We start from the raw sequence: 17,885 nt of genomic DNA, 5'->3' as shown, positions 1-17,885 counted from the left end.
TTGAATTTTTTCGCCATACTATACTATTGCCTTTTTTTACGCCATTTTTGGACATGCTAATTTATGATGTTTTTGGCCTTTTTGACCATTATTTCCACTTTGTATGCTATATGGCGCTTCTACAAGCTATTCTAAGTGGTTTTCAGCCATTTTAGGAGGGTCAAATTTTGACTTTTTACGCCATACTATAGTATTGCCTTTGTCGCCATTTTTGGGACATGCTAAATTATGAGGTTTTTGGCCTTTTTTGGACTTTATTTTCACTTTTTATGCTATTACGTGTCTCTACAAGCTATTCTATATCATTTTTAGCCATTTTCAGGAGCGGTCAAATTTTGAATTTTTTGCCATACTATACTATTGCCTTTTTTTCGCCATTTTTTGGACATGCTAAATTATCAGGTTTTGGGCCTTTTTTGACCTTTATTTCCACTTTGTATGCTATAACGCGCTTCTACGAGTTATTCTAAGTAGTTTTCAGCCATTTTTAGGAGGGGTCAAATTTTGACTTTTTTCGCCATACTATAGTATTGCCTTTTTTTCGCCATTTTTGGGACATGCTAAATTATCAGGTTTTTGGCCTTTTTTGGACTTTATTTTCACTTTTTATGCTATTACGCGTCTCTACAAGCTATTCTATATCATTTTTAGCCATTTTCAGGAGCGGTCAAATTTTGAATTTTTTCACCATGCTATACTATTGCCTTTTTTTCGCCATTTTTTGGACATGCTAATATATGATGTTTTTTGTCTTTTTTGGCCATTATTTCCACTTTGTATGCTATAACGCGCATCTACAAGCTATTCTAAGTGGTTTTCAGCCATTTTTAGGAGGGGTCCAATTTTGACTTTTTTCGCCATACTATAGTATTGCCTTTTTTTCGCCATATTTTGGACATGCTAACTCATGACGTTTTTGGCCTTTTTTGACCATTATTTCCACTGTGTATGCTATAACGCGCTTCTACAAGCTATTCTAAGTGGTTTTCAGCCATTTTTAGGAGGGGTCAAATTTTGACTTTTTTCGCCATACTATAGTGTTGCCTTTTTTTCGCCATTTTTTGGACATGCTAATTTATGATGTTTTTGGCCTTTTTTGACCATTATTTCCACTGTGTATGCTATAACGCGCTTCTACAAGCTATTCTAAGTGGTTTTCAGCCATTTTTAGGAGGGGTCAAATTTTGACTTTTTTCGCCATACTATAGTATTGCCTTTGTCGCCATTTTTGGGACATGCTAAATTATCAGGTTTTGGGCCTTTTTTTGAATTTATTTCCACTTTGCATGCTATTACGCGTCTCTACAAGCTATTCTATATCATTTTTAGCCATTTTCAGGAGCGGTCAAATTTTGACTTTTTTCGCCATTTTTGGGACATGCTAAATTATAAAGTTTTTGGCCTTTTTTTGACTTTATTTCCACTTTGTATGCTATAACGCGCTTCTAGGAGCTATTCTAAGTGGTTTTCAGCCATTTTTAAGAGGTGTCAAATTTTGACTTTTTTCGCCATACTATAGTATAGTAGTACCTGGGGTCCACGTTGGCCGTGGCCTCGTCGATGACGAGGATGCGGTTCTTCCTCAGGACGGCACCTGCAGCGAGGGAGCAGCCGTTTTTAAAGACAATAGAGAGTACAAAATCAAGACGATTTAACTTCCAGACTTTTGAATGATCTCAAAACTAATCCATGCACTAACCTCCTCCAGAGCTCTCCACAGGTCTTCATCAGAGTGCTGGTTGAAGGGGTCCAAGTTCTTCCTCATGGAGCCTGTAAACAGCACCAGGTCCTGGACAAACAAAAAAACCCAAAAACTGTGAGTCATTTCATCAACTGACCAATACAGTTGACGTCAGTTTTGGATTTCATTCAGTTAGTGAAATTGTTAGAGGTCGGCCGATGTCTACCTGAGGGATGATGGACATCTTCTGGCGCAGGTCGCGCAGGCCGATCGCGGACGTCGACACACCGTCGATGTAGATCTTCCCCTGCGGCTCGGCCAGGTGGAAAAGAGCGGAGACCAGAGAGCTTTTCCTGGCACCTGTTCTACCTGACGCGCGGGACAGAAGACCAGGTTGAACACGGATGCGCGGGGTTAACGTGGCGAGAAACGGCCCACGTGTGAACACAGATGCGCCTCACCTTCTCTTTGGGTCGGAACATGGCCTTCAGGTTGTGCAGCACCAGCGGTCCGTCGCTGCTGTAGGAGAAGCTGACCCTGTCGAAGGTCACCAGGCCTTTGCTGGGCCAATCGGGAGGAGGACGCTTCTGGGTTTCCGCTCTCCAGCTCCGTGTACTCCACTACTCTCTCCACTGACGTCATCTGAAGACACAGACAAAAAAGTGGAAACCCACATAAGAAGGACAGCTGTGGCTTTTATGACGTATGTAACTTACTAACATTTTTCAGAGCTCATCTCTTACCATGTTCTCCACCTGTGTCCACTGTGTCATCTCTCCTGATGAGACATCGCTGATGTACAAACATGACTAAAAAACGTTCAGAGTCGCAGATCGACTTTCACAGGGTTCGTTTTGGGTTTACAAAAGTCGCACAGTAACACAAACTAACTGATAAAAGAAGCAGCTCTTTTCTTTTGAGACTTCAAATTACTCACAGATGGATATGGCTGCAAAAAATACATGCTTATTAAATGTTTGCTTACCGATCGGGTTGATGTCGAAAAAGTGCACGTGTGTTCAGAGTATGGAGTTGAACATGCAGTTGTGCAGAGCCTGTGCAGACCTCACCAGCACGTGGAACAGAGCGATATTCCTGATGAAGCCAAAAACGATGGTGGCCGCAGTCAAACCTGTCGACGCAGAAGCAGAGCATCCTCCTTTACAGCACAGAGGGAACACAAAGCGTGCGGTGCACGGTGCACGGTGCACGACAACAGGTGGGATTACCTCCGTAAACACCCAGGTAGAAATCGATGTTCAGCTCTGCCGTGATGTTCGCTCCGTTTTGGATGACGGTGCCGTTGGTGTTGAGCTTCTCTTGCTCGTCAGCCCTGATCAGTCACGACATTACCGAGTTACACAAAAACAAAAACAGTAAATCGGACATTCTCTTTTCTTGGAGTCTTCTTCACGTACCTGAGCCAGGACGTTGATCAGTATGACCACCAGCAGAACCGCGACGTGGGCTCCGGCTTTCAGGTATTTGACGTACAGGCCCATGGTTCCCTGAGCGCGGCTCTCCTCTGCCACCGTCTGCACCGGCTCTGCCTGCGTGGACAACAAGTACGATCACAGGTTAAAGGATTACAAACCGCAAGAGAAGAGATGCGACAGAGAGCAACACACAATAAGCTGCAACTTCCTGTGTGTGAAACCACCGGGAAATCTAATTTTTTTACTTTTACTTTTACTTTTACTCTTACCTATGATGTATTTCACATTCACAGTAATTCACAGTAACTGTGAATGATAAATGTTGAAGCCGGTGTGAAGTGATCACTGTGTTCACTGTGTGCGTCAGACCAAGACAGAAAAAGGATGCACTAACCGGTAGATTGTCTCCGTCTTTCACCGAATGCACGGAGGAGGTCTGCGAGAGCACCGAGTTCTGGGACAGAGTTCTGCTCCTGGCGAGGATGTCTTGAGGAGGCTGCTGTTGCTCCTCTTCTTCCTCCTTCTTCAGCAGGGAGGTGAAGTCCACCCCAGACCACTGCAGCTCTGTGTATGTCCCCTTTGCCACCATGTGACCCTGACACATGAACACACACAGTTAGCATGCCAACACGTGAACACTATCTCATGGTGTACGCACACTTTGCAACTTGCATGTGTTTGCAAGAGTGTGAATACTCTACATCAAGTCAAAAGCTAATCCACACTGCCTGCTCAAGGCTGTTATGTGGCCTTGCTGTTCTGCATGTAACATGTCCGATCAGGGAAAAAAGAGCGGGGGACAGAGGTAGCAACAGCCCCGTTTAAAAAAGCAACTGTCGGCATGGTGAATTTACACGTGTAAATGGCCGCAGGTTGGGAAAACGTTACGATTCAACGACGCCACTGCCGTTGGTTCTGTGTAAAGGGAGGACTCGTGTTGGGAATGCAGGGATTGCTTAAAAACACCAACCTCTTTGAGGACAACGATCTGGTCGGCTGCCTTCAGGTACTGCAGCTGGTGGGTGACCAGGATACGAGGCTTGTTCTTCAGCAGGCCGCAGATACACCTGACACGTGCACACACAGTGAAGACGGTGCCGCATTTTAGAGCTGAAGCATTTCATCAATGTTATCACAAAAGGGCAGAAACTTGTGTTACAATCTGAAGCAAAAACAAATCAAAGTAACTTCATCTTATGTGTCTAAAAGTGCGCGTGCCAATTCCTTATCACAGTTGTTTCATACTGTCTGTGGGAATGTTTGATCCAAGCGGAAGAGTGAAACAGGAAGAGTGGGGCCAACTTCAATTGTCCGCCTGACACGAGCAGCACCGCACCTCTTCCTGACTCCGCTCTCAAACTCTAAAGCTTTTCTTCATCTGTCTTGTGTCACTTGGGTTTCATTTTGTTGCAAAGCAACGTGGCCAAAATAACCTGCAACAACACCATGAACTAACAACAGCAATGTAGTACAGCTGAGACTAGCAGAAGGGCAGAGACATTTCCAGGAAAGTTTGTCCTGTTGTGATGTGTCACTCGAGGCTTTCCGCTGCAGCTTTGAAGCTCTCTACCAGATCAAAACAAATCCGCCGTGCGTACGTCTAACAGTGTGTGAGAACTTAACGTGCTATTTGAAGAGCACTCCAATCCTGTAGCTGGAACTCACTGTTCGAAGAGATGTCTCCCGACCTCGGCATCCACGGCACTCAAAGGATCGTCCAGCAGGTAGATGTCTGCGTCCTGATACACAGCCCTGAAAAAACCCTGTTATTTTGTCAGACCAAAAATATACAAAACAAAGTCAAGATCAAAATCAATCCGTGCAGCAGAACCAGAGATATCGTCTTTTTCTCCCCCCACACATTCTTCTTTTTTGTCAAAACATTGTGCCTACGTTACCCACAATGCAACTCCATCACTGACAGTTTGGTCAGAGATTTGAGTGTAATGCTTGTTTGGTATTTTCTTGTACCTGACTGCAGATTCAGGATCAGTTGTAGTATAAGTTGTAGTTGAAGTAAGCTCCGTCTGTACTTTGACGGCGGTGGTTTTAATATCTCATTTATCGTGACAGTAAAACTTTAAAAGTTATATTGAGGTCAACTCTGCACTCTCTTTTGAGGTGTAACAAAAACTAATGTGGACTGTCCTCTCACCTGGCCAGGTTGACACGAGCTTTCTGTCCCCCGCTAAGTGTGGCTCCTCTGTCCCCGATCAGAGTCAGGTCTCCATCTGGGAGCAACTCCATGTCCTGTACGCACGCGCACACACACACACACACACAAAATGACAAAATAAATGTGCAACAGGAACGTGTGACGTTAACAAATGATATATCACCACTGACGCTGCAATGTCCTGACAAGGAATGTTTTAAAATGTGTTGTGTGTTGTGACTTCCTGGACAATAACTCATTTCCAAAATTAACCAAATACTATAACTACTAATTAGCAATATGCAGAGATGCTCTGTCTGATCTGGACACGAGGCTCAGGAAGAGAGCCAGCTGAGGGTAGACCCTCCACAGACGTGCTTCTCACGTGTCTCGACATGTGCAGAGAAAGAATGCGTACACCACATCCCTCATAAACAGTTTTTTTAAAAAAAAAAAAAATAGAAGGAAGTTAGAATCTTGCTTTAAATCATCAGTTTTCTGCATGAGCTCAATCTGATGAATCACACAACAGAGGCAAGAGTCGTGTCAAAACACAAGTTGGGGAAACTTTTTTACTGGACGTTCTTCTCTTCAGCACATCGCAGAGAGAGCAGGTTACGAGTTCAAATCCAACTTTAACCCATTTTCCACTTAATCTCAGAGTTTGACGGAGAAACTAAGTTGTATCTGATTACAAATGACACGAGCTGACAATCGCACAGATACTTGAGCGCATGTTAACGCACAGTGAGTCAGCGTATTGTTCTGACACAAACTCTGTCAGGAACATAACGTGATGGCAGATAAAAAGAGGCACTTGGCTTATGCTGCAGAGATAAGTCACACATTAAATGACAGGAAGTGTCTGTGTGAGACAAGGAGCCAATCGAGATGCAGATAAGTGTCTGGTCTGCGTCAGAGCTGGGGCTTTATTGGGTTGTGTCCAGTTTTAATTGGACAGAGTCACAGGACTGTCGGGGCCCTCTCCTCTTGTCGGGTTAGAGATCCTGACAGTTCAGTGCGATCACAGTTCAACATCTGGTGTTACGAGCGGTCAAACACCTGAGAGAGCAGAGGGCGCCGCTAAGCATCTCGGATTGTTTTAAGATGATGTCATAAAACTCAGGTGTGAGTGATTCTCCAGCCACTGAACAAGCAATGCATGGATGAATGGAGCTTAAACTGACAATAAAACAGTAATTAAAAACATTTAAAAACTGAGTGACGTTATGTGACTTCTCCTCTCAATAACATCCTGAGATGTGCGCTGACGGATGACAAAAACATCAGCAGCTTTATTTCTCTGGATGTGCAGTGTATTTTTAGTTTTGTCAAAGACGTCATTTTTTCAGTTGGGTTTGTTTGTCTCTTTGTTTGTTCGCAGAACTACAGAAAAAAGGAAAATGGCCTGATTTTCATGTTATGGGGTGAAGCGCTGTCTTTCGTCAACGTTGTTGTGCCGTTGTCGCTTTAGCGTTCGATGAGTCGGCTGTTGATCTAAACTGCGTTGTGCACCTGGTGTATGACGACATCGCGTAAAGCAATACTCAAAGTATGTCTCACCCTCTTCAGCGCGCAGGCTCGGATGACTCTCTCGTACTTCTGGGGGTTGAGCTCCTTCCCAAACAGGATGTTACTGCGGATGGTGCCGGGGAACACCCAGGGCTGCTGGGCAGCGTAGGTCAGCTGACCTTTGACCTTCAGCACCCCCTTTTCATTCGGCAGCACCTACGTTTTGAAACACCAACAGGTATGACCTGGGCACCCCGATGTTTCTCGGCTGGGTCGGCTCGGCTTTTCACACGACTGGTGGTTTCTTCTACCTGTGGTCGGTGTGTACGCCGCTCTGTGGAGGAGAGCCAGTGTGAGTACAGTGTTGATGTTTTAACATGTCAGAGAAGGTGAATAAATAACTCCACTTCCTAAATAAATACCAGCGTCCCGTGAGCTCTGCGGGGGTATGACTCATTATCTAAAATGCATGAGGCCATGTGAGCAGGTTAAAGGTGGGAGTGTGCAGATGTGCACTGTGGGTACACTCCCTCTCAACACGTAATATAACCCCAAAGCCACAGCAGCCACACAAAAACAGAGGGCTGGTGTTTAACAGCACAGTAAATAATAAACGGCATGCTGTGGATCAATTTCAACACTGGAAGGAGCTCAAGCAGCATGAATTTATTCTGGGGAATGTGAAGTTGATGAGACATCCTGCTGCGGAGAGTGAAAGAGACACAAAGACTAACATTTATTGAACAACCCAATTATTGATCTAACTCACGTCACATGTCTGGTTTGGTTGAACAGTTGACCTGACAGGTTTTCTTGGCAGCCAGTCAACTTGGCATAAAAAAAACTTTACCTTTTCAAGTTTTGCTTCTATAATTTGGGAACTATGCTCATTTGCTTTCTTATCAAGAGTTAGATGAGAGAAATTCCCTCATGTCTATGTGTTAAAAATGAAACTAAAGCCATCAGTGAAAAAGCATTGTTTAATTTTTGTTATTTATAACAATATATTCATTGAGCGTGTGTGTGTGTGTGTGTATATATATATATATATATATATATATATATATATACTTGAGAGGAGATACCCCCCCCCAGTGGTTGCAACAAGGACTACAAATCATCATGGCATCCAGTAAAAGACTACAAGACCCACAATAAACAAGCAGCGAGGGCACCATTGCTGCAAACCCTAACCTAACCCCAAGGGGGAGGGGAGTCAGAGAAAAACTCAGACAAAAACAGAGACAGCAAAGTTTTTAGTCATGTCACCAATAACAAAATGGATTCACACACCTATTTTTGTTAGGTTTAACTTCAGTCTCAAATGTTTGACTGTCTTCGTTTCCGGCACCCAGACCTTGAGGAGAAGTGAAAAAAATATATAAGTTGGAGTATTTTTCTTATTTTGCACAATAAATAAAAATCACATACATTGAAAAGCATTGTATTCATGTCTCCATGCGCTGGTGGGCCATCATATGAGAATGCATCATATTATGTTAATTCCACTACAGAAGAGACTTGATGATCACTAAAATGATGTGAGTTTACAAATTTACAGAAAAAAAACATTTTAAAACACTGCCGGGTGAAAGGTGCGACGCGTCCGACGCGTTACGATGTATCAACGTATTCACGTTATCGCTTACGTCGATGCGTCGCCCCAGCCCTATTTTACATTTACGAAATAAATATCTACGGGAAAATATCAAGCACAGTTCAGCAGAAATATGGTAAATACGACAAAACAGCTAGACAGGTGTAGTGTGACAGTTAGACAGCTGCAGTTAGACAGCTAGACATAATAACACGATTTTCTAAATAACACAATCCACCAAAGAGCTCTTTTAAAAATCACCAACTCCGAACTCCCCGCAGAGAAGTGATTTTCACTTACGTTTTTGCAAAGATTCAATAAAATGTGATATTATCATTATCGGGCTTCAAATACAGAGCCCTGATCACTGTTTCCTCGCAGTTCTGGTCGTGAAGCTAAATTAAGCTTAAGGACTGCTGACTAGCTTGATACTGTATAAATAAGCATTAGAGTATTGTTGATTGCGCATTTATTTAACTGTATAATACTATCACATATTTCCTTGTGCTTTCATCGGCAATCAGACAGCCTGTAAGCGGGTACTACTAGCCGATGTAGTACTAGCCCAACTAGAATTAGCCGATATGCTACCTAGCATAACTAGCTAGCTAGCTAGGTAGCACATCGGCTAAAACAACATCGCTCAAAACAACAAGAATTGCAGCTGAAGCAAGCTACTTACTTATAACTGGATATAACTTTGATAGTGTCTCTTAACAGGTAACTTTAACGCCATATTGTTAGTTAATTTTAACGCGATTGGAGTGATGCAGACTACTCCAACCAACAAACATTTACAACTCACCCACAAAGCCTCGTTGTAATCAACCAATCGATTAATATTCCGATAAAAACGGCCCTTATACATTGGTAAATGTTCAGACTATCGAATTCAGTAAAATATCAAGTCCAAAAAGCGAGATTATTACCTGTAGAAAAATCCGCGGACATCCGCCATGACTTCCCACCGAAAACGCCATTGGGGGCTGAACTCTGACCTTTGGGTTGGACTCCTCCCCTCACTGTCAACGGAAGAACAAGCCCCGCCTTCTTATTTTGAACTAGCCAATAGCAACTTCAGGGGCTCGATTTCTTAAAAAAACATTATAAATACAAATAAATATAAAAAGATCATTACTTTATTTTCTCAATGGAAGAAAATCATCACTCATTTGGACTTTTTATATATACACAATCAGGCTGCAAAGAAACATTTATGCCTTCCTATATTTTTTAACTCAGTCCCATTGAGAACATTGTTTTAATCTCTATGTTTTTGTTAACGCCTCAGAAAAACATGCCCAAAAGAATAATTTCCTTCATTTTTGTTTTCGGCCTTGAATGTGACAATTTGAGGCTTCGCGCTGTGTTTTACAGCCAACAACCACCAACAAACATTTACAACTCACCCACAAAGCCTCGTTGTAATCCACCAATCGATTAATATTGCAATACAAACGGTCCTTATACATTGGTAAATGTTCAGACTATCCAATTCAGTAAAATATCAAGTCCAAAAAGCGAGATTATTACCTGCAGAACAATCCGCGGACATACACAAATACAATAACAATAAAAACAATAAAAAAAATTAAAAAAAGGAAACAAAAGGACACAAAAGCCACAAAGCGGTGGCACGCAGCCACACTTATACCCCAACCAGCAACCCTACCATCTTTACACAGCACACAAACCACAGGAGGAACACATCCTCCACTCAGCAACAACACAAGTCAACAAGTACCTGCTTTGGAAAAACCTTTATTTGTTTGTGGCAAAAGGACACAAAAGCCACAAAGTGGTGGCACGCGGACACACTTATGCTGCACTTATAGCACGCAGACACACTTATAGCACGCGGACACCAGGCACAGGAGCTGGCCACCAATCAGCCAACTCCACCATCTTTACACAGCACGCAAACCACACAAACCACAGGAGGAACACACCCTCCACTCAGCAAGGACGCAAGTCAACAAGTACCTGCCTTGAAAAACCTTTATTTGTTTGTGGCAAACAACACTTACAACATTGAACAACTTGCCAACACACAAAGACAAAAAAACATTTCAACAATTACACACATATATATATATACATACATATATAAATTTACATATGTACATATACATACATACATACACACACACACACATATGTATATATACATACATAAATAAATAAACATATATATATATATATACATATATAAATATATATATACATATATACACACAAATAAATATATATATGTACACACATATATACATATATATATGTATAAACACATAAATAAATATATAAATATATATATATACACACACACACACATATATATATATATATATATATATACACATATATATATAAATCTATATATGTATAAACACATAAATAAATAAATATATATATATACACATATATATATATATAAATATATATGTATAAACACATAAATAAATAAATATATATATATACACATATATGTACACATATATGTACACATATATATATACACACACACATATATACATATATATAAATATATATGTATAAACACATAAATAAATAAAAAAAAAATGTGTATATATATATATATACACATATACATACATACACACACATATATATATGTGTGTGTATATATACATACACATATATATATATACATCACCCAGGAGACTCACTCGGAGACAATTTGAACCACCCAACCATAACTAAGGTGAGAAATGCACAAGGAACCCATACTGAACTGTCGTACAAGGTGGCTCAGCCATTAACACACAATTCCCAGCTAAGATTCAAACACATTACATCTGAGTCATCAAGCTTTTCTGACAATTATTTCCACTTTGTATGCTATAACACACTTCTACAAGCTATTCTAAGTAGTTTTCAGACATTTTTAGGAGGGGTCAAATTTGGACTTTTTTCACCATACTATACTATTGCCTTTTTTTTGCCATTTTTGGGACATGCTAAATTATCAGGCTTTTGGCCTTTTTTGGACTTTATTTTCAGTTTCTATACTATTACGCATCTCTACAAGCTATTCTATATCATTTTTTGCCATTTTTAGGAGCGGTCAAATTTTGACTTTTTTATGCCATTTGGGATAATATAAAACTGCTTTTTTATGCTCTTTTCAACAACATACTTAGCTATGACAGTTTATAGTTGAGTCCTTGTGGAGGTTTTTTGACAAATTGAAAATATTTCCTTCCCAAGATATCTCATTTATAAAATTGGGATGGGAAACTAAAAAACATCATGCCACATCAACATCAACATCAAGCATAAATAAAATAAATAAAGACTTTACCTTCGAGCTGCTTGGGGTGCCAACAAAGGAAGCAGGACGGAGCAGGCTGCTGCGGGGCGTGTTCGGCGTAGAGGTGGGTGTCCCCCCTCCACCTGGTGGTTTACTGAGCAGAGGGATGCCACTGCCACCCCCGTGTTCATCCCGCTGCTGACGTTCAGACCCTGGAGGCTGGTGGAGGTTGGCATGGAGGACGAGCCCTTAATGGTGGGACTGACGTAGGCGGTGGCCTTTATCGGCTGCCGTGATAATGAGGAGAAGTACCCAAAGCTCTGGACCCTGTTTTGTAGCTGGCCTGGGGAAGGGACTGGAGGTGGATAACAGACAAAAGATTGCATTAGATCATTTTGCATATGTATTTCATGATAAAAAAACCTTTTCAATTCTTAATTTCTCAAATGATGGTTTGCATATAAATTACTCACTCTCTGTTACTTTGAATTTGTTAAGAAAACGTAGTTTTTCTCTTATGCCTCTGCAGTGAATTAAGAATCCAAAAACAACCCAAACAAACTACTTGATAATTTGAAGTCACAGTTGTCCATGTTTAACAACAGTACTTTGCAAACAGCCCTTTCTGTTGGAGAATTGAACTCTACTGAAGAAAAGCATCGTTTTAGATTCTTCAACACACAAGTTGTTGGTCTACTGCTGCTGCGATCACTTAGTTAGTCTGTGTTGTTGTTCAACTTTGATGAATCCAAACTCACCTTTTAAACACCAAAGTCACAAAACAGCTCAAACAAACTAACTGATTGAGGCAGCGGTAGACCAGCAAGTCCAGCGCTCAACGACATAAAATGACTTTTGTCAGCGGATTCTGGCTTTGAAGAGAGCATAATAAAGCTTCAGCTTCACAACACTTTTATGTAAAACTGTATATGTTTGGGGAGTACACAGCATATACTGCACAAAAGAGACTTGGACTAAACTGCACAAGTTGTGCAAGCCTCTGTAAACTTTTTGTTTCAAAGATTTTTTGGGGCGTTTTCGCCTGCATTCGGATCGGTCAGCTTAAGTGTGAACGGGAGGAAGAGAGTGGATGACATGCAACAAAGGGCCAAGGTAGGGTTAAGTGGCCCCAAAATAAACAAAAATAAAACAAGAGAAGTAGAATATCAGTGTAACATGTCAGATAGTTTCATGTCAAAATAATGAAGTAAAAAGTCAGTATAGGATGTCATCACACATTTGTCTAACATACTATAAGTCTAATAAACAGGATGAAAAACAAAATTACAAAATGTTATTTATGTAAAAAAAAAACTAAGAATAATGATATAGTATATCAGAAAAATGTCTGACTATAATCATGAGACAATTGTAAAATGTCATAGTATAAAATGTCAATACAGTAATGAAGTCAGTATAGTATATAAAAAAAAAAAAAATACAAAGAACTCAGTACATCATGATGTCAAGAAAGTGTCAAAACAATAACTAAAACCCAATATGGTATGTCCAAAAAAAGACGGAGTATGTTAAAAAAAACACAAGTATGATAGTATTTGTCAAATAAAACTATAGAATATCAGAGTAATATGTCAAATAAAACTATAGAATATCACAGTAATATGTCAAATAAAACTACTGAATATCAGAGTAATATGTCAAATAAAACTACTGAATATCACAGTAATATGTCAAATAAAACTACACAATATCACAGTAATATGTCAAATAAAACTACTGAATATCACAGTAATATGTCAAATAAAAATACTAAATATCAGAGTAATATGTCAAATAAAACTATAGAATATCAAACTAATATGTCAAATAAAAATACAGAATATCAGAGTAATATGTCAAATAAAACTATAGAATATCAGAGTAATATGTCAAAAATAAAACTACTAAATATCAGAGTAATATGTCAAATAAAAGTACTGAATATCAGAGTAATATGTCAAATAAAACTATGGAATATCAGAGTAATATGTCAAAAAACTATAGAATATCAGAGTAATATGTCAGACAGTTTAATGTCAAAATAATTAAGTAAAAAGTCAGTATGTCAAAACTCATAGTATGTTAGACAAAGTATAGTACAGTATAGTATATTTAAAAAAGTGGAATTCCTAAAAAAAAATTAAATAAATCCATAGAAGTCAGTACATCATGCAAGAAAATCATGATGTCGAGAAAGTGTTTTTCTCATCCGTATGATAAAATTACAGCCAATTCTTAACAGTACGTTATAAAAGCAATAACACAGTACGTCACAACAAAGTATCGTGTAAGAAAAAATCACCAAAAATATTAGTATGTCTTACAAAAGTTACAGCTTAATCAGTTTTGCCAGGAATAATAAAGTTATCACAGATATCTGCGATAAATGAGACAGTGAGGGACTCACCAGTGTCCTCATGGTGTTGAGACGATAGCACAGTGGACTCTCTGAATGTCCCGTATGGTTTTCTGGATCAGTCCATCTGTCCTGCAGACACACGGGACACGCTTTAGAGGGATGCATTAAATAACGTCCCTGATCACAAAACAACGTGTCTGCAGGAGCAGTTCAGGGAGGACACTTTAATGTCTTCACAGACACTTTAATGTCTTCACAGACGCGTCACAGCTCATCCAAAAACTGCAGTATATTTGCTCTGAGGGGATTTCACCAAAGACACCAAAACCACCACCAATTTGTGAAATAAGTCAGTGTAGTGTGTAAAAAAAGGAGTCATACTATAGTATATTATACTATACAATGTCAGAAAGTTTAATGTAAAAAATAAAAAGTCAGTATAGGATATCACAGTACTTCAAAACTCCTAAAAACTCTTAGCATGTTAAATAAATGTGATAGTATAAGTCCAAAAAACACTGTCAAAAAATCAGAAATATATCAACATAATTTCTGTCAAACAAATTTAGAAAATGTAGTAATTTAGAAATAGTAATTTCAAACTACAGTAAAATGAATGGTATAATAAGAAAAAAAGACAAAGTATAATTTGTCTAAATATGTTAAAAAAAACCACAAGTGGGATGGTATTATGTCAAAAAATAGCAAAAACACAGTAAAGCATGTAAAACTCCCAAACTCCTAGTATGTCAAAAAAATACAGTATCATAGTATAAGTACAATTTGTCAAAAAAACAAAAAAAACTCTTAACATGTCAGACAAATGTGATAGTATAAGTCCAAAAAATCAGAAATATGTCAGCATAATTTACGCCAAACATCAAATTCAGAAAATGTAGTAATTTAGAAAGTAGTACTAGTAGTAGTAGTAAAATTTATGGTATAATAAATGGCTGTCAAAATAAGACAGATCAGTATGCTAAAAAAACAGTCAAAAAATCAGAAATATGTCAGCATAATTTCTGTCAAACAAATTTAGAAAATGTAGTAATTTATAAAGTAGCAGTAGTAGTAGTAAAACTAATGGTATAATAAGAAAAAAAAGACAAAGTATAATTTGTCAAAATAAGTCAGACCAGTATGCTAAAAAAACACAGGTGGGATATTTGTCAAAAAATAACAAAACGGCAGTAAAGCATGTAAAACTCCAAAACTCCTAGTATATTCAAAAAATTAAGTATAATAGTAGAAGTAGAATTTGTCAAAAAAGTCAGTATTCAAAGGTCTACCACGATGTAAAATAAATAACGATCAACGTGCAGGATTTGGTTCTGCTGGGATCGGGATCATCTTTGATTTTTTGTGCTACATTTATATTTAGAAATACATTTCCAGTTAACGTGTTTTTTAACGTGCATTTTTTTGCACGGTATATAAACATCAAAGATTTATCGCGTCCTAAAGATAGATTAAAGATTATTTGAAAAATAGTTATTTGAAACTTGCAGCAAAATGACAAAAGGCCACTTTAAAATAACTGAGACTTTTTCGTCAAATTAGATCCATCAGACTCCGAGAAAATCGGGTGCAGATTTAAAAAATAACAGTTACTCTTTGAATTGATACTTTTAAGTTGAAGTAAATGTTTTTAAACTGTTTATTGCTCACAAAAGTTTACTCTGACATTATGGACTCAATCATGTTTAATGTTTTAATTCAAATAGTTTACAGATTTCGTGGTTTTAGGTTCAGACAAAAGTAGATTTTTTATGCTACAAATTATTTTTAGAAATAAATTTACAGTTAACATGTTGCAGCTCATTTTTTAAATCACTTTATCCGTGGTGTCTATAAAGTCACGTGTTTGAATAAAAATGTACATGAATTTTCTCAAATGTTTAATATTTATTTAAACGCTGTATTTTATTATTCAGGTCTTACAATTTCTGATCCAAATTGTTAAGAGAAATTTTACTATTTTGTAGTACTTCAATAATAATTTAGACAAATTATTTAAATTATTAATTATTATTTTATATAATTATTTTACTACTTTTGTAAATGTTTGTTTGAATCTGAACATCTGAAATGATCAGTGTTTTTTTTGCTGGGTATTTAAATATCAATAAAGATTTATCACGTCCTAAAGTTAGATTAAAGATAAATAGTTATTTAAAACTACCTCGATCAGGGATCCTCAATTTGCAGCAAAATGACAAAAGGCCACTTTAAAATAACATAAATAAGCTAAATTTTGATGTTTTTTTTAATGCAATCATGCATTTTTTATATTACAGGAGAAAAAAAATTAAATGATACTATTATTTTCATTGTTAATTTAAAAAGGTGAGCATGCCGCCTGGCTTTTGTCATCAGTGATATTTTAAGTCCTCTAAGTCCCTTCACCACAAACAAGTAAAAAACCTAGAAGGTCTGTGAGCACATTAGCAAAGGTGCCATAACCCCAAAAAACACCACAGAAGGAGTGACAGCATGTTGACAAGTAAAATGCAAAATAGTCCCAAATGCACCAAATATTCAAGTTTATTCTTTATTTTGCTTTCAAAACATCAACTTACAGCTGATAACAGTCGTCTTCCAGTTACAGCGGCTCTGTTTACACTGTCAGTACCTGAGGGACAAACACAAACATTCACAGTTTGGTGACGTTCTCCAGGACGGCAGCGGTGAACGACATGAAATGTGAATACGCGAAAAGATGAACGAGGAGCACTTTACTCTCCATCATCCTCCTGCCGGCGCTCCTGCAGCTGCCTGCTGTAGTAGATCATCGGGTACATGACCGATGCCGTAGATCAGCGGGACCGCTCAAAGAGCGGATGTTGTGCCCAAAAAGCTGAAGACTGTGGGGATTGCGCACCACCGCAGGTTCGGAGAGGCGTGTGGGACAGCAGGCTCAGCTGGCTCACTGTCACCTGAAAAAGACGAACAAAAGAGTCACGTCTAAATCACCAGAAATCATCACCTCACTGCAAATGTAATTCAACTACAACACAAGAAACCTGTGCTCCAGTCACTCAGTGAGGGTCTGAGGGTCACTGACCAGCAATCATGACTTAAATATGAAAACCAGAGAGCAGAAATAAAAACAAAGAAAGAAAGGAGGCAGAGCCAGGGTGGCAGGTCTGATACAAAGCTAAGCTAACACATAGCTATCACAGATACAAGGCTAAGCTATGCTAGCCATGCTAGCTAGGCTACTTCTCACATGGCTACTACAGATACAAGGCTAAGCTAACCTACTAAAAAGCTATCACAGACACAAAGCTAAGCTAAGCTAACACATAGCTATCAGACACACGGGGCTAAGGCTAAGCTATGCTAGCCATGCTAGTTCGCTAAACTGAGCTAACTACGCTCGGCTGGCTATCACAGCCCAAACAGCAACACCACCTTCAGCAGACTGCAGGTAGAGACTGCGCACATGCACCACAAAAACCAAAACACTACACCACTAACTTTCCCCCTCACCTACAAACCGGATGTCTAGACTCTTATACACAAAAATAAAACAATGAAAAAGCAATAAAAGGTTTGTTTTTACCTGAGCTGCCGTCAGCACGTGGACCATGTTGAGTTTTGGACTTCAGGGCAGCTGTGTGTGAGAGGAGACACTGATTCAGTCACACACTTATTTATTTATTTATTTATTTACATTTTAACACACCGCAACCTCGCGCCAAAAACAGCTGGTGTTTCCATTACAACGGAAATAACGAATTTCAGGATTTTATCGACATTGAATCAGCAAAAAACAGATTGCAGTGCACTGATTAATCGGGTTTTTTTTTTAAACACAGCCTTAATACTTTGCCACACAAACTTGCAAAATAAAAACAACATGATGCAACAT

At 38.8% G+C, this 17,885-nt stretch overlaps 1 protein-coding gene and 1 long non-coding RNA gene across 3 annotated transcripts in view; both read right to left on the bottom strand.

Moving 5' to 3' along the window:
* Positions 1-817: 817 nt before the first annotated feature.
* On the bottom strand, positions 818-12,245 carry LOC121939350 (ATP-binding cassette sub-family C member 4-like). The gene is made up of 15 exons (XM_088074900.1): positions 12,236-12,245; positions 11,808-12,007; positions 6,836-7,000; positions 5,273-5,367; positions 4,783-4,869; positions 4,088-4,184; positions 3,512-3,712; positions 3,100-3,231; positions 2,911-3,004; positions 2,752-2,813; positions 2,425-2,490; positions 2,143-2,323; positions 1,908-2,050; positions 1,700-1,789; positions 818-1,594 (listed from the first exon to the last, which is right to left on the bottom strand). The coding sequence occupies exons 1-15, from the start codon at positions 12,243-12,245 to the stop codon at positions 1,583-1,585; spliced, it is 1,635 nt and encodes a 544-aa protein (XP_087931026.1). The 3' UTR covers positions 818-1,582.
* Positions 12,246-16,548: 4,303 nt separating this feature from the next.
* LOC121965551 (uncharacterized) overlaps positions 16,549-17,885 on the bottom strand; it is a 2,856-nt gene continuing 1,519 nt past the window's right edge. For both annotated transcript variants that reach the window (XR_015775833.1, XR_006107496.2), the window contains 2 exons: positions 17,577-17,627; positions 16,549-16,947 (listed from right to left, as the gene is read on the bottom strand). This is a non-coding gene — a long non-coding RNA (uncharacterized LOC121965551). The remainder of the gene's footprint in view (positions 16,948-17,576; positions 17,628-17,885) is intronic.

Source organism: Plectropomus leopardus, chromosome 24 (genome assembly GCF_026936395.1).
Source record: "Plectropomus leopardus strain MGB_pleo_1.0 chromosome 24, ASM2693639v1, whole genome shotgun sequence".
NCBI classification, from domain to species: domain Eukaryota; kingdom Metazoa; phylum Chordata; class Actinopteri; order Perciformes; family Serranidae; genus Plectropomus; species Plectropomus leopardus.
Note: the sequence above shows the minus strand (reverse complement) of the source record. Positions and strands in the feature narration are given on the sequence as shown.